Below are 20,191 nucleotides of genomic sequence, written 5' to 3'. Positions count from 1 at the left end.
TCCTTATCTTATTAATCTCTTTATTAATATATCTACAGTTTCTTTGTGGAACCATTTGAAAGTAAAATGGCAAGTATCATGACAGTAGACCACTAAATACTTCAGCATATATTTCCTAAGATTAAAGACCACCTCATACATAACCAAAATACCACTTCACACAGGAAATTTAAATAGTATACAAAATATTAGAGATGTCATTTCTCCCCATAATTAAATTATGAAATTTAACAAGATTCTAAACCCATTTCTTGTTTAACTTGAGAAAATCAGTCATTCTAAAGTTCATCAGCAAATATAAACCAGTGCTTCCGGTCAGTCACATTTTTAAATGAGTAATCAGAGGGCATGTGCACTTCTACATACTAAAATATATTTTCAAGCTGAAGTCATTAAAATAGAGTACTTACTTAAACATAGCATACGAATAAAAAGAATAGCTCAGGAACAGACTTTAGTATGTCTGAATTTATAAGAGTATTTCAAATTAGTGAAAGAAGATTCATTTAACAAATACCTATCGAGCACTGAACTGGGCATTCTATTAGGCCCTGGGGACACAGAAGTAAACATGAGAAAAATCCTTTTCTCTTATAGAGTTACACTCTAATGATGGTAACAGACAAAAAATAAGCAAGTAAAATTTATAGTGTTAGAAGAAAGAGTAAATAAATAGAATAATTTAGATAAGATTACCAAGAGAAGACCTCTTTAAGGTGGTGATTTTTTTATCAAAAAATGAGAGAAGTAGCCATGTGTACACCTGGGGTAGGGCACTCCAGGCTGAGGCAACTTAGTCCAAAGACCCAGAGAACTGATCATGTCTGGTTGTTTGAGGATTGTAAGGAGACCAGTGGGGCCAGAGCAGAGACAGTAGCTGGCAGTGGGCAAGGGTGATTGGTGAACTTAGAACGTAGTTGTTGGGGGTGAGGTGTGATCCAGTAGGGTTTGTTTTCAATGAATTGTACTAAGACTATTGATGGTGGTGATGGAGGGCAGGATTCAATCCATACGTCACTTTATACTCGTATGAGTTTCTTGTGATTTACAGTGGTGAATATTAAAAATGATACCATCAAAGATAAAGAAGAAAATACAGTTGAATGACAAATCTCAGACTGGGGATGGCCTTTCTCATTATACGTGTAAAAGGAAAAAAAAGACAAACCAAGTTGACAATGTTGAAAAGTACATATGGCAAATATTCTATAAGGAAATGTTAGCAATATATGATAGACAGGTTTAATGTCCTTAATACATACAGAATTTATACCAATCTGTTCAACTTTCCATAAAAAACTGAACAAAGGACATGATTAGGCAAGTCACAAAAGAAGGAAACAAAACTGTCTAATAAGCATACAAAAATGGCTTATTTCTTTAGAAGTCAAGAGATGAAAGAAGAAATAAAGTACTATTTTATGCTTATCGAATTGCCAGATTAAGAGGGGGAAAGGATAGTACTTATTACTGATGAGGCTATTTGAAGAATGAGCACTGACATTTCTTTTGGAAATGTAAAAATAGAACAGCTTTCCTGAAGTCCACTTTCTTGTGTGACAGTATTTATTTATCAAGAAGCCTTTTAAAATGTGTATGCTGTTTGAACCAGCAGTTCCACTTCTAGGAACCTACCCAGGGCTCGGGGATAAAGTGGCGAGCATAGATCATTTAGTTAGGATTAATTTGTATTAGCAAAAAAAAAATCAAAAAATAAAAAAAAAAGTAAAGTAAAATGTCCAGCTGTATTTTCCAAATCTACTGTAAAGCCAGTACTTTTATGATGAAAGGTTTTTTTTGTTTTTGTTTTTTTTTTTAAGAAAATACATCAGTCAAAGTTAATTTTATCATTTTCTAACATTATCATATTTGAAATATATACTTTGGAACTATCTATTCTTTGTTAGTACGTGATGAGGCTGAGGACTAGCAGCTATGAAATGTAGGTCCATTCGGTGCAATCACTTAACGCTAAGGAGTGTTATGCCCTATTTCATTATAAGAAAGCAAACTGAAGCACAAATAGACCTGGAAGCTTAATTTCCAGCACTGTTTAACACGTTTCAATAAAATTGTTAAACTACATATGTTGTCATAGAACAAAACAAACACATGGTTACTTGGAGAGGAAAACAAAGCCATTTTTAGCCCAAAACAGAAAATCCTGACCACTTACAACTAAACCATTTTATTTCCCTTTCTACCTTCATCCTGGTAAAATTGGTGATGGATTTTTCTATATATTATGACCTATATACACAAGTGACTTAATTATCTGAAGAAAGTGTGCAGATTCAAAAAGTCAGAAATAGAAGGCAGAGCAGGAAGGATGATGATGATGAGGGCCAGACGTGGCTGGGCTTGGGTAGAAGGGGAAGCAGTAGAGTGAGGGTTGGGTGTGTGGGAAGTGGTCTCCAAATCTGGCTGGCTTGAAGAAACCCAGGAAGTTTTATAAGATGCAGATTTCTGTGCTCCCTTCCCAGATACTCTCATTCAGAAGGAACAGAATAAAGTTTAAAATAAAAACAAACAAAATTTAGACCAAAATCGATTTCATCCATGGAAACTCTAGAGAGCCTGTCTGCGGCTTTTACTCCAGCCCTTACATAACTGGTAGTGGCATCGCCTTACTTCACCTGGGAGGAGCGAGACTTAGGAATTCTCATTTCCACCTCCCATCCTATCCTGAGCTAATGGTAAAAGGGATTTCCACACTGTGTCTTAGAATGTATCACAGCTGTGATCAGTACGCAGTGATCATTTTCAGGGTTACAGAATCCCAGTCTATGCCTTTAATCTACATGAAAGAAAACACAGTTCTCTGTAATGGATTTTTGCATTCACCCACACTGAGATGAAGGGGTAATCAGTAGTTTTATAAAAGTAGCTCCTCAAAATTCATTTTAAAGGGAATCTATAGCTTTGAAAAAAACAAAAACCATTGGTCCTCCATGGTGTAGAGGGCAAATAGAGGGTAAAAACAGACTCAGGAGTAGCAGCGTGGCATACACCATTTATCTGCAGGAAGCTGTTTCTTCTCTACTGTCAGTTGATGTATGGTACCTTTTCTACATAGAGCACCACGAAGGACAGTCTGAACCATTCAATTATGTAGTAGTCAAGTCCAAATATTTCATAGTATCAACTGACTATTGGAAGGAGGCAGTAAACCTAAGTGTTTCATGTAACAAATTAGCTACTTATTCTTCAACATTTTTAAATGCTAAAAAAGGCATCAAACTCACTTTTAAAAAAGCAGTTTATAAGAACGACCCCAGTTTCATAGACTCATAGCAGGGGTTGTCTGTTCATTTGTGACTCAGTGGGCACTCAGGCATAGCTCTGTGGGAATGCAGCCTTCGGACTTGTCTGGTTCAGGCCCACAAGGTTAAATCCCACAAGGTCAATGATTGAATGCCGTTGAGGGAAGCTATAGCTTTCAATCCTCCACAGGCCCTGTGTCTCCCTAATGTTATGTTAGCACTATTCACATATGCAACTAGTACGACATCTGTAGGGCTTTGAACTTGACCTTTGCTGGATATGGTGGAAAACTTAACTGATTCTAGAAAAATAATAGCAGTTAAAAAATACAGACTTTTCAGAGATATGGACAACAGAATGGTTGTTACCAAAGGGGAAGGGGCGAGGGCAAATTGGGTAAAGGGGAAACTAGACTTAGGGTATTAAGCACACAATAGACTATACAGATAGAAATTACAATGTTGTACTACTGAAATGTATATAATATTACCTCAATAAGTTTAATTAAAATGTATAGCAAGTTTTAATGTCATCTTGTTATACTCACTAGTATCAGCAAAAACTGGAAATTATTTCCGCATTCTTAAAATCTTTATCCAGTCATCTATCAAAGGACACTTTGGTTGTTTCCAACTTTACTAACAATCGTCACCCCAATAAACTTTAATTAAAAAAAAAATCTTTTGTATATAATCTATATTGTTTTTATATAAACACAGCCTTATTCATTGTCTGTTTTTATTTTATAGTCATATCCCATGGTATTGCAATATCGACCAAGAATTGATTTCGGTTAGACCAAGGGGCCTAGATCCCACTGAGATGAATCCTGCACTATTTGTTTACTCATCAACAGATTGCACAGCGAACGGTGTGTGGACTAGAGGGACACAACAAGATTTTCCGCATGCAAATAAGGCCATTGTCTGTCTCTACATTGTCAGTTGCATTTATGTTGTTTCTATTAAGAGCAAACCAAGTGCCATTCTGCTACTGAACCATCTGCGTAAGTTATTTGTGCTGTCTCACAATGTACAATACAAGTCATGGTTGAGATCAGTTAGGTGTGCAGCCATGATTCAGCCTTCTGAATATTTTGCTTGCTTGTTCCAAGATTGTTCTAATGTTTGATTACACTAGTAATATGGCTCAATTTTTGTGGTGTTACAGTTTTCACATATTTACTATTTCATTAATTCTTGTTTAAATAGAGTATTGCACAAGAAACTAATAATTATTCTATCTCGAAATTATTTTGTATGGGAAATATATTTAGAAAAGTGATTTTTGAGCCACTGTCCTGTTCTCTGTAAGCTTTTTATGTGCAAGATAGTTCAATCATTTGGGGAAGAATTCCAGTTATTCTTTAACATGTAGAGCACACTGTAATCGTAGGCATTTAAGTCATCTGTCAGTGTCATCTACCACTTGGCGCAAGGAGGGCATGTGAGCCCCCCCAGATTGAAAACGGATGTGACTTCTTGGAGAACTGAAATTGGATTCACAACCATTCGAAATGTTGGCAGCTGATCACATTATTTCTAATAAAATTAATGTGTAAGGTTAATCATCTTCATAATGCCTTATGACAAGCGGGTGCTGCTTCATGAAATATTATTGTAACACCCATTTTATGGATGCATCATTACATTGTTGCTCTCATTTGATAAGTACATTGTTTCTCTCTTTAAGTTGGCCTTAGGTGTGTGTCATTGTGGCATGCAGAGGGTGATGACGATTTTAAATACTAGATTCTTTAGAGCAGATAACATTAGCTATTTTATGGATTTCAAAAATCTCAAAGCATTTTTAGATTAAAACTGTTAGTTACTTATCACATTTCCAAACCATTTGCATAAAATAGAATAAATGCAGTATAGTAGATAAATATGCTAACCAAAATTAATGGTTTGAGGATATTTCATTTTAGATCCTACAGCAATCGGGGAAATGGGATTACTGTTTTATACGTAAATTCATTATGGTCAGAGCTATGATAATGTCCTCGATTTTGCAGTTTTGTTAAGTCTTCCATTCATTTTGAGATTAGTCTACAAGTCAAAGACAGTCTTGTTACCTTAAATTATATAAAGAACTTCATTTTAAACATTTTAAAATTTATAGTTGTTTTCAGAAAACTTATTTGGAAATTGTTTTATTAATGTTTCAAAACAGGTTAACCTCTGAAACTTGGGAAGAAACTTTCAAAGTTAGGAAAAATATTTGTTCCAGAAATCTGACATGAGCACAATCTGTGTGTTACACACATAGTTTTTATACTGTATACATGGTAGATGTGCTACATTTTCCAGTAAAATGTATCACAGATTAATGCCTTCTGAATCTCAAAATGCTTCTTAGAAATAAAACACTGTACAACTCTGAGAAACATACAAAATACAGCTAAATCTGGATGCATTTCACAATATAAAAAGCTGAAATATGATTCTCTTCCAAATATCTTTGTTTCAAGTCAAAAAATCTATATTAAAGTTTTCTGTTGGTTTTGTTCTGACTTTTGTAAAAAAGATTATGGCAGTACTTTAATTTTCATTTTGTTAGATTGTGTTTGTGCTTAGAAGGGCTCACAAGCAAAATTTAAAAGGCAGATTTTTGTGAACTCTTTTTAAATGGTTGGAACAGACCATTACACTCAACCAAAAACAATTACTCTTTAGCTACAGAAATTATTTTGTTATGCTGTGAAATCCAATTCACTGACATCCCTAAGAAAATTTAAAATTTATTATAAATTTGTCACATCCAGGTCAGTGATTGAAGTAGTGTTTTACATATGGAAGTCAATTTTAATTGACTCAATGCAAAATGCGTTGAGAGTGCATTTTAAAAAACCACAAAGGAGACCTGCATGTTTTGGGGTCCTCAGCCAAAACTTACAACCTTATATAAGTTTTATATACATGATCTCTTTAAATTTGTCCTGTTGCTTCACCATATGTAATTTCACTATTTTCCAAGGAAATAGTATTGGAAGCAATTAGGAGTTCAGAATAGTTTAGTGCATTAACATTTTTACTGAAATGCAATGGAATATGTGCCAAAAACATATAAAAACCTTATATAAAGAAGGACATCAGTTGTCATTTGGAGGAAGGTACACATTTTATGATGGTCCTGAGTAATACGGTATTACTATTAGAACCACAAACTTCTTCAACCAACCTCTTTTGATATATTTAACTATGATTTTCTAAGTATGGGACTACTTTCATATCTAGTAATACACTAAATCCCCAGTTAATCATTCCCTAAGCCAGGTTGTGGAATTTGCAAGAAAACAGGTATAGAAAAAAAATACACAGACAACTTTTATGGCTAGTTTTATAAACTTAGGGTGCTAGTAAAATAAACTCTACGTAAATAGGCTATAGGAATAATCACGTGAATTTACAAAATTGGAGACTACATAAAATTAAGTTTTTCTTTAATCTGTTGTTTCTTAAGCAGCAAGCTGAAAGAACTTTTCTTCCATAAAAGATTTTGTAATCTGTTTTCTCTGCCTCAGGTATCATACTTGTAAAAAAGGGTCAAGGAACCTTGGATATAAAGGCTTGTGGTTTATAGACATCACTTTAACTGAAGTAATCACATCAGTTAATAGAAATATCAGAATATGTCCTTTTTTCTAAATTAACAAAATACTTTTAAGAAGTAAAAAAAGTAAACTAGAAAGCTCATTGATGAGGTAATATTAGCTCATTCAATCTGGGGCGCAGGTACCTTGGGTAATGTCTTTTACCAACTTTTAGAAAAGTATATTATTTCTTTATTCATTGAAAATCTGTCCCATACTAATATGCCACATTTTATAAATGTAATGAGTTTGCTCAAGTATATTATATACTCAAATGTAATCTAAATTTAAATGATTCTTTAAGAGAAAAAAAAGGATATGTTATATAATATTGTGAACTGTTTAGCTTTATTGAAATATTTAAGAGAAAGTGCCTCATTGCAACTGTGCATTTTTGTTTTAGATTTACTACATAAAATTTGAGTTATATGTACCTGTCTCTTATGAATGATTTCATATTTAAATAGGCGCTCGTAAGTTAATCTCTTTTTTAAAGATTTTCGTAAGAAAATACATATCACCAAAGACATTTTACTGGTAATTAATAACCATGTTGGAGAGACAGTTTTAACAGTTTGGAGGTTGGAAATTTTTAGATTGCAGTTTAATTTTATATTAGGTAATAACCTTGAATAATTGCTAAACTGTCACCAAAGAAAGGTTTTAAACTGAATTTTCATAGTGAGCTCAATCAAGTGCAGTTCTTGCAATAATCAGAGCATTCTTTGTTTCAAATATCTTCCTCGTTTTTCCAGCACATTTGACAGATCTTAGGAAATCCTCAAAGGTGAGAAAGAGATAAACACAACAAACAGCCTCCCTCTGGATGAAAAGTGGGAGAAATCTATACTTTGAAAAGAAAGTTGAAATTGAGATTTTAAATTCTAATTTGAGAAGCTTTTTATTCCATGGAGGCAACGTTAACAAAAATTATGCTTATTTAAGGTTCCTGGGTTCTTAGTAATATGAAAAACGTTATTAAAGACAGACTGGTGAAAGTGCTGACAGGCTTGTGTAGAAAACAGTACCTACTGTTGCACTCAAATGTCAATGCCTTTTCTGTATTCGAAAGCAAAATTTTCATAATGGCCTATTTTTTTCCTTGAAAAAGTAACTCCTTGTCTTGTTTCTCAGCAATTACTTTGTTATTCATATTTAGCCATACAGCCAGATTTGGCAAAATGCGTCTCAGATCCTGAGCATATACCTGTAGTTAAGCACTGTGCTTACATCATTTTCCCTGGGAGCTCCTCTCAGGGGCCACCTTAGAGGTAAGGCTCCCACTGTGACACCTTTCTGATAGGCCACCTGGCTAAACCTCCTCGGGGAGGGTAAGAATGGACGCACTGAAGTAATTACATCCTCTGAAGTAATTTTCTAGTAGGTTAAGCTTTATACATTCAGGTGTTGGTTGTAGGGGAATTGCAGAAATGAATGAGTTTGCTATAACTGTAATTTCCTGGATTAGAAACACAAAAACGTGAAATGATATTACTAAGATATATATCCCTACAATAAGGAACATAACATGTCTGCTAGATCTGGCTTATGAAAGATTAAAAAATGTTAAATATTCTAGAGACTCTTTGAAAACGCAAAATAGCTAAGCAATTCTGGATATATTTGATACATATAATTCAGTAATGTTTTGATGGAAAAACATCAGATTGAAAGTTCATTAAAATACACTTAAATATACATTACAAGATTTTCATAATTTTTTTTCCTACAGCAATGGCATTTTCCCAATAATTTGAAAGTGATTCTCTTCCTAGTGTAATGTGGTTTTCACAAATAGTGTGTTGACTTGCTATTCTATGTTTTCAAACAATTAAAATGCTTGAGCACTTCCTTTTCAGAAAGTTACGAAATTAAACTTAAAAATAATTTATTTTAAATGCTCATTAAAATGTGTCTGTATACCTGTTATACCCCTTTTCTAGAATTCCACACTGAGACATTGCTCAGAAATGCTTTTTTAATTTTAATTATCTTTAAATCTAGAATCGAGTGAAACTGATACATGTTAAATACTAGGCCTAGTTTTCTTCCATCTTTCAGAGCTTCATGGAATAAGAAATTAACCTAGTAGTATAAATGAGATGAACTATTTCTGGGCAACATAGAGATAGTAAGCAGATTATTCACAGACTTCACATCGGTCCACTGAGCAGGAGCTGTACATATTAGAAATGTAATGGGATCAGCCTACTATTGTTTGGGGTCAGTTTTCTTTTGCTGTATTTTTTAGAATGGGGATGGGGGCCTAAGTGTCCTTATGAGCTGTGGTCCACGACAGGAGCCTGTGAGGAGAACACCGGGGCTCTGCTGCTTTCCTGCGTCTGGCAACACAACCGCAAGCACCAGTTCTTCCTAGAGTAGCCCTCACGTTCCATAAAACCGTCATAGGATACACTGTACAGTTAGGTTGCTCATTTTCCTTTGAAATATAAAATATTTTAAGCTTTTTTTGTCAAAAGTGGTAACATCTTAATACAAAGAAAAACCTTTTTGTGGTTGTAAGATTTAGCTTATAAATCATTCAAATTGAAGTGAAAGATTACAGGTCATTGTTAATGACTTAGTCTATTAAGAATATATGTATTTTTGTAAAGGAAAAGCACTTGTAGATATTTAATCAGTACAAGATATATGTCTGTTTTGCAGAAATAAAATGCTGCTTAGAGATTCTCTAAATATTTTTTATTTTTGTGCTCAAATGTATTTTCTGTTGATCTATGGAATGTTCTGTACAAAGCTGTATGGTCGTACTGTTGGGCTAGATACTTTTGTTTTTTAAAATCTGGACTTAGCCAAGTATATTTGACCATGTTAAAAATAGTATCTTTGTTATTAAAAACTTGATTGCATAATTTATTGTCTGTGATCCTTAATATTAGTAGTTGTAGATGGCAACCTCAGTTTAAAAGTATCCATTGAGTACTATCTTGGTAAATTGTATTGAAATTTGTTGAGTGTTTGAGATCATAAGCATTTTCTAAAGCTTCTTGAGCTATTTAGCTTTAAGATGGCAGACTGCCCCTCAAAATACTTGAAGTATATACACACGTACACTTTAGAACAATTTCTTATTTTGTTAAATCCAAATAATCCTTCGAATGTAATTGAGAATCCAAGAAAGGCCCAAGTGAACTACAAGACTGCTTTCTTCAGCCAGTTAGATAATAGCTTTGTTTCATTAATACCTTTGTGTATACTTGTCTCAGGAAATCTAGTTACGCTACAGTAAGACTTTCAAGTCAGGAAGGTTGCAATGATCCCTACCTCTGCATCCTTGTTACTTTGATGCCTGAAGCTTGTCCTACTTAGTGATGCCATAGAGGTGGCTAGAAACCCCAGGCATTCAGTGAGAGATGGAAAGTAGCTGTCCTCTGACTTAGCAAGATTTGATTCCTTTCATCTTTTACCTTCATCCTCTCCAAAGGCTGTTGCAAAATGGGCAAGAACACTGAAGATTGTGCAGGGGAAGTGCTCAAGATGTACCACATTATTTTATCACATGCCAACGCACTTACTGGCCTGTACCTGAGGTGAAGGCCTCAGGGAAGCCTGAAGGACATACTCAAGCCCCCAGGAGAAGAGAAAACAGTTTTGTGACCTGCTAATCAATCTCTGCCACACTTCCACTGAGGAAAGGGGTCCAGTTCACCAGTTCTTAGGAGTTTTGTCAACACATGCTCAGCTCTGATCTTCCCACTAGTTTACAAAGGTAGGGAGGAGTCTTGTACTCCAGCTAGGCCTGAGAAGGGAGGAAGCCAGCCTCTGCTTTTTATGTGGCCAGGGAATGTGCAGACAGTATTGCTGGAAGCCACGTGGAACCCTGCAGGACACCCAGAACCCTGCCATGGGATTTGGGGTGCCAGGATTGCCACCGTAACCATCAAACGGACAATCAAGCCCAGAAAGGAGAAATGGCCAGCAAATGATTATCCCAGCTCCCACCAGTCAAAGCCCTACTCCTACGAAACCCAATTCAGGTCCCATCAACTCAAGCAGGCTTGTCCAGACTCTTTCACTCTCCTGTAACACTTAGCACTTCTATCGCAACGATCGTAATTGATGTTTGTCCTCCCATTAGATTATGAGCTTTGAGAGGCATGCTGACAGTGTGATATAGCCCCAGCCTCACACAACACATCTGCATAGTAACTGGCACCCATGAAACCATAGTGAAAGAATCCAAATTTCAGAAAGCAGAGGCAATGCTAGCAGTAGTCTCCAACAGTCTCCTGGTGTCATTCCTCTTTCTATAAGGGCGTCAGTCATACGGGAGTAGAGCCTGGCCCTGATGACCTCATCTGACCTCAGTTACCTCTTTAAAGGCATATCTCAAATGCAGGTGCATTCTAAGATACTAGAGGTTAGGGCTTCAACACACGAATTCAGGAGGACACGATTCAGTTCATGACAGTCATGTGGTGTTCCACGTGCAGATTCAACTGCAGGGTCATTCTGTCGGGAAACTTGGGGCCATGGACTTAACCTAGCTGAGTCTTGTTTCCTCACTGGTAAAGCAGGAACAATAACAACTTATCCCATGGGTTTGTGGAGGAATGAGAAGCCATAGCCAGTGCTCAGAGAAACGCTGGAGGAAACACTAAAGCACGGCACGCTTGTCTGCCATCTCCTATCTGATCATCTGCAGATTGCAATCCAAGGTTACATCAGTGTTCTCCGATTTGCTGTGAGCCAAAAGACTGTCAGATAACACGAAACTTGCTTACCTAGAGCTAGTCCAATCACATGCTGGCTCATAAAACTCAATCCCGTTTAATGTGCTCATACAGAAAGGACCCAGCACAGGGTTAGCACAAAGCAGTCACTTTACAAGTGTCTTCCCTTTCCTTTCTCTCACTCCCACTTAATCATCACAACAACCTATGAGCTAGGCATGCATACATAGCCCAATTTTAATGGCATGAAAGTGAATCTAAACTCACAGTCACCAGAGATGTATTTGGGTCTCCAACACAGGTCTTTCTTTTAACAAGGGGGATTGTGTTCTCCGGGCCACGGGCTTTCTGGCTCTTGAGAGAGCGAGAAGATTGTGCTCAGGCCCTCCTGGCCCCTCCGGGATGGATCAGATAGCAGATAAACACTTGGCAGCCACGGTGTGCCCAAGATGACACAGCATGTATGTTCTTCCTGTGGTCAACACACTGTTCGGAGCACCTACCCTATACCAGGCACTGTGGTAGGATCTGGGGATACAGTTGTTGAACCAAACAGACTCTACCCTTATTCTAATGAAGCTTCCAGGATGGCAAAGGACTCGACATTACATACAATAAATACGTAATAAAAGAGCAGTAAGGGTTCTGAAGAAAATAAATTCTAGGAGAAAGAATGGGAGGTCCAGACCTTTCTGAGAAAATCACATTTAAGTGGATACGTGAAAGAGAAGCTGGAGCTAGACAGGCAAAGAGCAGTGGAAAGAATGTCCCTGAGGAGAAAGTAAGAGTAGTTAGAGCTCTGTGGAGCCCAGCCACCTGCAGAAAGCCAGTGTGGCCAGAGGGAGTGACAGGAAGAGTAATGGGAGAGGATTCTGGAGAAGAAGGCAGGGCCTGGCTCTATTTACAAAGTTGTATTTTATTCTGACCACAATAGGAGGGTTTTAATCAGGATATTGACATAATCTTGTTTACGTTTTTAAATGATCACTCTGGGAGCTTTGTGAAGAATAGATTGTAAAGGGGTAGGGCCGAGAATAGAAATGGAAACGGAGCAGTTGTCCCAGTAAGAACACCCAAACCAGTGTCAAATGAATGTAAACAGCCATGGAGAAATGTCGATTTCTTTGCACAAATCCTCCCCTACCCCAGCCACAATGTGCCTAAATTCAGTGTAACAAATGTTTAGGTCATGGGAGAAGCTCTAGATGGCGGTGGGGAATTCAGACCAATCTGGTGGGAAGAAGCCGTGGAACTGGAGAGGAGAGCCCCACATCCAAACCCCCACCCCTTCCTTAGGAAGCCTGGAGCACTGAGGCTGGCAGGAGCAGGGGGAGGGAGGTGGGCTCTGTTTAGAGTGGGTGGGAGAAATGATCCTGAAAAGCCTTCTCCAGCAGCCCCGTCCAGGGCCTGGTAACCAGGGCTCCCCACAGAACCTGCAGCCCTGCCCCTACTCTTCTCTCAGGCCTGCCTGGTCTCCAGCTCTGCCCAGGGTGCCTTCTGCAGCAGCTGCCCGCTGTCCGCCGTCCTCAGACCTTGTCCTGGCCCGCCCTTTCCCCAAAGCCCTTTCCGCAGCCCTGTCGTAGGGTAGGCACTAGAGTGATAATACCCCAGTTCCAGCTTGGGCCCCACCACTGATGAACAGAAGGATGGGTAAATCACATAGTCTCACCTCAACAGTGAATGAGACCCTAATGTAAATGTGACACTAGACCAGCAGAACTCACGAGATGTAATCAAAACAGCTGCTTATTTAATTTGTGTCTCTCACAGTCCCCTTCCACTGGATAAAAATGTCAGCATTCCTGGGACTTTTTCAGCACAAAACATGGTCTCAATTCAGAAATTAGAATGTCTGGTTCAGTATATTAATCAATGCTTCAATATTCATTGCAAGGTTATCCTGCTCCTAAGTAGGGCCTGGTAAAGGGTCACTTTCCTTCCAAAAATAGAGGGAGGTGGTTTCCCTCCCTCTCCTCCCCTCTCTGGTTTGAGTGAGGTGGGGGTGGAGGGGAAATCAAATACAGCAGAGCAAATGTGAGCAGCTCCGAGCAATCTGGACCTGACTGATATCGAGAGGTCCTTCTCTCAGTAATCCTTCCAGGGTCTTTGGTGGGTCCCCTCTTGGACATCTCAACCACCACTCACCTTACAGGGACCATGCCTCTATTTGAGTGGGCTATTTCTGGTGAATCTTCTGTTCCATGACTACAGACCACAGTCTCTTACTAGGGGGGATTTCTCTTCCCACAGGCTGCCATCTCATGCAGGATCCTTTTTAAGTGGCTCCTAGCTGACATTCTTACTGCAGATCCCTCATAGGGCCCCCCAAGAGTTATGCAGCAATGACCCACTATCAAAGACGAGTCTGTTTCTTATCAGCCTGGTAGCAACTCTCTCTCCCTCTGCTCGCCCTGACACCTGGGGCTGAGAGGCACAGCTTCCGGCCTTTACATTCCTCTGGCTGTGTCAACACATGCAATTTGTCCCCATAGCCACAGTAACATATATATCAAGTCCTCCTGGGGTGCTGTTGAAGTGAGATGGAAATAGCCCAAGGACAGTGTCTTGTTCTGGTTCTTAAAAATGTGTTTACTGAAAAATGTCTTAGATCTGCCACTGGGGGCTTCCATCTGAGGCAGCCCCAGAGCTCTGGGTTGAGTGTGGTGGTGATGGGGGAAAGAAGCAGAGATCCAGGAGTCGGACCAAGGAGAGCCGACGTCGGTCCTAGTTCAGCCACTCACTAGCTGTGTGACCTTGGGCAAGTCACTACCCCTCTCTGGTCACTGCCTTGGCTACTTCACCCTGTACCTCCCTTCTTGTAATACTCATCTCAGTTGCAGTGACTTGTGTAGCATCTGTCTTCCCAGCCAGGCTGCAAGCTTCCTGAGCACACACCAGTCTGTGTAGTTCAGCATACGTCCCAGCCCCTAGCACAGCGCCTTGCCCATTGTAGTGCTCAAGAAAAAAAAAACAAACCTTAGTGAATAATGTAAACACTGACCCTCCTATGCTATGAACTCACAGATACTGTTCTTAACGAGGAAATGGTTATACGACCACCACCACCACCACCACCACCACCACCACCACCACCACCACCACCACCACCACCGCTGTCCCTCGCCTGGGGCAAGAGGACTCCCTGCGTGCGCCTGCCTTTTAGAAGGCCCTGCATATCACAAGCTCCATGACACATTCTGTTTTTTTCCGTTTTGGTGTTTTAAGAAACTTCTTTGAAAGTTCAATAACCGATCAAAAGAACAGTAACAAGAGAGGAGGGACAGGTCATCCAATGGAGGCCCTCAGGACGTTAGGAAGAGGGGAAGTGGAGGTTCACGGCCTCTGGCCTGGGGAACCTCAGAACTGGGTGCTCCTTTGGTTAAGGTCACATACCTCTAATCACCCCGAGTGAGTGTCCAGGCAGAAAGAGAGCTGCACCCTCTCCCTCATCTTTGCTTGGGTGTGATAGTTACGGGAAGCCCTGGCTCCCTGGGGATCTTCACAAGTCAGTCTCCATTCTGCATTCAGGTGGGTTCCAGTGGGTCCAGGTAACCTGGGCACATGTGCCAAGGCCCAGCTCCTGCCACCGGTCCATGAAACCACTCAAGCTCACAGGGAGCAGGGCTGCCCAGGGGAAGAAGGTCACTGCTCTGTCCTCTGGGGATCAGGCCGCAGGGCCCTCCCTGGGTAAGAACAGAGGATGGCCGTGGGTGTGACTTTATATGTAACTCTGAAATATTTAGGTTTGGTGGCCTCCATTTGTATTCTTGATTCAAGCCCTCAGATTTAGGGGAGTGTCTGCATGGCTGCTCAATGCTCAGGCTGAATTAGTCATGAGCTATTAGTCCTTTATGCCTTTAATAAACTCTTTTTTTTTTTGTCTCCTACTATGTGCTAGGTATTGTGTTGGTACCATGTCCTTCAAGGATTTTGTTGTCCAGGGAAGCTGATACATGGACAAGTAAATTATAATGCTGTGTGCTCAGAGCAGTGACAGAAATATGTACAGTCTGCCAGGGAGCACAGAGAAAAGTGTCTAAAGCAGGAAGATGTCAGGTTATTTTAGACATAAGTGCCTCCCTCACCCACAGATCTAGGACAAATTAGGCTGTCAATCTGGAATTCAAGTACTTCCTGGAAAAACTAGAAGAACCAACAACAACAAAAATTCTAATAAAAATAATAACAGCTGCAGAAACTGCTGCTATGATTCTTAAGGGTTTAATATTTGCCAGACACTGTGCTAAACCCCTTACATGTATCATCTCATTTAATACTCATAAATAACCTTATGAGGTTTCACTATGGTCTTCATTTTGCAGATGAGGAAACTGGCTCAGAGAGGTTAAGTGATTTGCCTAAAGTCATATAGCTAGCGACTTTTAGAGCTGAGATTGGAACCCAGGTCTGTCAGATTCCAGAGCCTATGCCTTTCACCACCATGGCTTCTAATAAGCAACAATTGTGTTCCTTCTATGGGCCAGGTACTGTTCCGGGCCATGTATGCAAAGGGATCTTCCTGGCATTCATTATTCTAAAAAGGAGAGCCCTGTATATACCACAGACTTCTCAGCTACTAAAATCTATCAAGCATATTCAAAAGCGGCAGGGGTGTACTTGTGACAAAGTAAATGAAGAACACCTCTCAGAAAATGGAAGATAATATGAACAAGGTGTCAAATGAACGTAAACAGTCACGGAGAAATGTCAACTTCTTTGTACAAATCCTCCCCTACCCCAGCCACAATGTGCCTAAATTCAGTGTAACAAATTTTTAGGTCATGGGTGGGGAATTCAGACCAATCTGGTGGGAAGAAGCGATGGAACTGGAGAGGAGCCCCCACATCCAAACCCCCACCCCTTCCTTAGGAAGCCTGGAGCACTGAGGGTGGCAGGAGCAGGCGGAGGGAGGTGGGCTCTGTTTGGAGTGGGTGGGAGATGACCAGGAGGAGGGATGCAAGCACTCGGGGCTTCTCAGTCTGGAATCGTGAGGGAAGAGAAGGGCACGGGGGAATCTCTAAAATAGTGTAAGGCCAAGATCACGATGAGGTCATCTCCAACATATCCATCTCTCCACCTACTACAAAATGCCGAGCCTGGGCACACAGGTAATTCCAAACACGTTTTTCAGTGCCCAACTTGTCCCCATTGCAGGTTTCAATAATGGTGACCATTGCTTCCTTGTTGAAAATTTTCTCTTCTCTTGGCTTTCATGATGCAACACTTTTCTGATTCTCATTCTTCCTCTCTGGCCAGGGAAGGAACTAGGTGCAAGTAAGTAAAAGGTTTAGGGTGCAAATTTTCAGGAGGCATTTACATTCAGGGTCATGCAAATGCCTCCCTTCTTCTGCTGGGGCTTTAATTGTGGGGGGTCTTCCAGACTTGGCCCTGGATTCCCTTCTGACTCTATACTCTCTTCCCAGCATGATCTCACCTAGGCCCTCAGCTTCAAGAACCACATCTATTCAGAGGACTTGCAGAATGGTCTCTCCACATCCTGTCACTCCTCTGAGCTCCAGAGCCTAATATCCAACAGCCCACTGGGAAGCTCCTCTTGGATCTTTCAAAGACATCTTAAACTAAACATTTTCAAAGCAGAAGTTAAGATTCTCTCTCCCCAAACAGTCTTTTCCCAGTGCTCTCAGCCTCAGGGAATGGTTCCACCATCTGTCCAGTTCCCCATCCCTGAAACCTGGGCACCGTCTTTGACACAGTCCTCTTCCTAACCCTTCATCCCATCCACCAAGCACTGTCTCTTTACCTTCTTAATGTCTCTGCACGTGGCCTACATCTGGTCTACCACCTGCCTGGTCTAATCTACAGTGTTCTGTTAACTGGATTGCCGTAAAAGCCTTTTATCTGGGCCCCATATGGTCTCTCACCAACACTCCCCCTTATACACATTCTGTGTTTCCAGAACAATGTTTTCAAATTGCAAATCTGATTATATCACGCCATCCTCTACCTCCCTCTACCCCTTGCTCAGAGCCTTTTAAAGGCTTCCCATTGGTCTTAGGATAAATCAACATCCTTAACATGGCCTATGGGGACCTTCACGTGCTGCTCCCTGCCCACCTCTCCAGCCTCATCTTGCCTCATGCCTGGTCATTAACAATTCTGTGCCCAATTCCAGTGAGAGTGTTGGTGGGGGGGGAAGTCCCCAGAGCAACAAATTCTCTGTGATGCCAGCTGGATGTCCTATAATTCAACATAACTGTGACACTACCTACCTGGAGATAGTGTCAGATTCCCACAGGTTAAGGGCTCTGTCCTACAAGACTGCCCCCACCCCTTCAGATGCCAATCACAAGTCCAAGTTGCCATCTGTGCTTCTGACTGACCGGCTATAGGTTGGAGGTTCCAATAACCCTCCCTCGGGTTTGATTAATTTGCTAGTGCAACTCACAGAAATTAGAAAAACATGTTACTTACTCAATTACTGGTTTATTATAAAAGGATAAAACTTAGGAACAGCCAGATGGAAGAGATGTATAGGGCAAGGTATGGGGGACAGAGTGAAGAGCTTCCGTGTCATCTTCAAGCCTGCCACCTCCCGGCATCTTCGTGCATTTACCAACCCAGAAGCTATCCGAGGCTTGTCCTTTGGGCTTTGATGGAGGCTCCATTACATAGGCTGATTGATCAAATCATTGACCATTGGTGATCAATACAACCTGCAGCCCCTCTCCCCTCCTGGGGGCTCAGGGGTGGGACTGAAGTTCCAATCACATGATTGGTTTCCCTGACAACCAGCCTCCATCTTTTCCAAAAGTCACTTCATTAAGATAAACTCAGGGGTGTGGTTGAAAGGGGTTTGTTATGAGTATCACGACACCTTTGTCGTTGCTCTAATCGCTTAGGAAATGCCAAGGGTTTTAGGAACTCGGTGCCAGAAACAGAGATGAAGACCAAAAATATATTTCTTATTATACATCACAATATCATAGTCAAAATCTACAAGGTCCATGCAGACACACTTGGCTCTCTTGTGTCTCTTATCCTTACTGGTTTCTCCCCATTATTGAGCTTTTGCTTATACTGCCCCTCTGCTTTACCTAAGTAACTCCAAACAACCCTCTTCAGCTTAGTCATCATTACCTAATGAGTCAACCCTTCCCATCTCAACTCCGGAGCCCCTTCTTCAGGGAAACCTTTCCAGCCCTCCCTGATGGGGTTAGAGGCTTTGAAAGGATTCAGCTACTCCTCATGTCACAGTGCAACTTTAGGCATGTGGGATTGGATTCATAGCTAGCTCCCATGCTGATGTCTGTTGGATTCACTGCTGAATCTGCAGGGCCCACCACAGGGCCTGACTCACAGCAGGGACATTTACTGAATGAAAGACAGTCAGTGTAATGTATAGAAGAGCTGGATACATGTCTGACGGTTTGACTTTGGCAATGCTTACTGGGCTTTCATAAAACAGAGTCTGAGTGAGGGCAAATAGCATCAAGTAAGAACCATCTGACACTAATTTCATAGGCTAAGATCAGATAAATTGGTCCAACTGTGTAATTTATGGGGAGGGGTTCATGAGAGGCTAACAAAGAGATTGGACAACGACATCCTGTGGTCAGTCATTCCCTTATCTTGTTCTGTTTGCACTCTTCCCTAAGAGCTGCTTTTCCTGACATTTTGTTTTTACAACTCTTCACTGATCCTTCCTTTTTTCTCCTATGTGATTTTCAAATGACTTCGCCATCAGAAAATCAATCTACTATCCATGCCCTTGGATCCAGACATCCAGGCTGAAGGATTCTAGCTGATAGAAATACTATTATTATTGCAAATGACAGAATACAAAAGACTATTTATGGCCACATGTTTTGTAATGGCGAGAAAATAGAAACAATGTAAATAAACGTCCACCAACAAAGGAAAGGATTAATTAATCCTACTATGACATTGTAGAGAACACAGTAGATCTATATGATCTGATGAGGAAGGTTGCATATATAATATCTTGATAAGGAAGAAAAAAGAACGTTGAGGCACAATATCTACATTATGATGCCCCCACACCCACACACAATAAACATGAGTATACAAACAGTATTTGTATAAGCCTGGTAAAAGTCCGGAAGAATAAACATTCAATTTTAATAGTGGTTACCTGTGAGAAAGGAGATGGAGGGAGTTTTGGAAGGTGACCTCATTTTTTGCTTTGTATTCCTCTGCATTTTCTGAACTTGTGACAAGAGCATGTTGTATTTCAAACTTTAAAACTCCAACACTGTCGGTAATAAATTTATTTGTTTGTTTATTATCTGTCTCTCCTCACCTGGAAGTAAATTTCCTGTGGTCCAGAACTTTGCCCATCTTTTCTCATGGTTCTGCCCCCTGTGCTTAGAACAGTGCCTGAGACACAAGTGCTCAATGCATATTTTTTATGAAGGATGAATCTATTTTTCAAAAAGAAAATGCCATTTTAATAAAATCTGGCTTCCACATCTCCCACGGCATGTTCTTATGTGCAACTGGGTGCTGAGGACTCTGAAATTCTCTGTATCTGTCTGGTAGCCCTGAATCAAGGTTCCCTACATTGTTGGTTCTCACGGCAAATGAGTGGCAAACCCGCAAGTCCCCACCCCCCCCCCCCGCCCCATACGAGTGTAGAAAAGCCTGACAGGCTCAAAAT

General features: G+C 40.3%; 1 protein-coding gene across 6 annotated transcripts in view; it reads left to right on the top strand.

Moving 5' to 3' along the window:
• The window catches only part of PCGF5 (polycomb group ring finger 5), a 107,525-nt gene extending 97,801 nt beyond the window's left edge, over window positions 1-9,724 (top strand). For all 6 annotated transcript variants that reach the window (XM_033130443.1, XM_033130441.1, XM_033130442.1 and 3 more), the window contains one exon: window positions 4,014-9,724. In XM_033130443.1, the coding sequence (XP_032986334.1) occupies window positions 4,014-4,061 (48 nt within the window). In that variant the 3' untranslated portion in view covers window positions 4,062-9,724. The remainder of the gene's footprint in view (window positions 1-4,013) is intronic.
• Window positions 9,725-20,191: the final 10,467 nt, after the last annotated feature.

Source organism: Rhinolophus ferrumequinum, chromosome 16 (genome assembly GCF_004115265.2).
Source record: "Rhinolophus ferrumequinum isolate MPI-CBG mRhiFer1 chromosome 16, mRhiFer1_v1.p, whole genome shotgun sequence".
NCBI classification, from domain to species: Eukaryota; Metazoa; Chordata; class Mammalia; order Chiroptera; family Rhinolophidae; genus Rhinolophus; species Rhinolophus ferrumequinum.
Note: the sequence above shows the minus strand (reverse complement) of the source record. Positions and strands in the feature narration are given on the sequence as shown.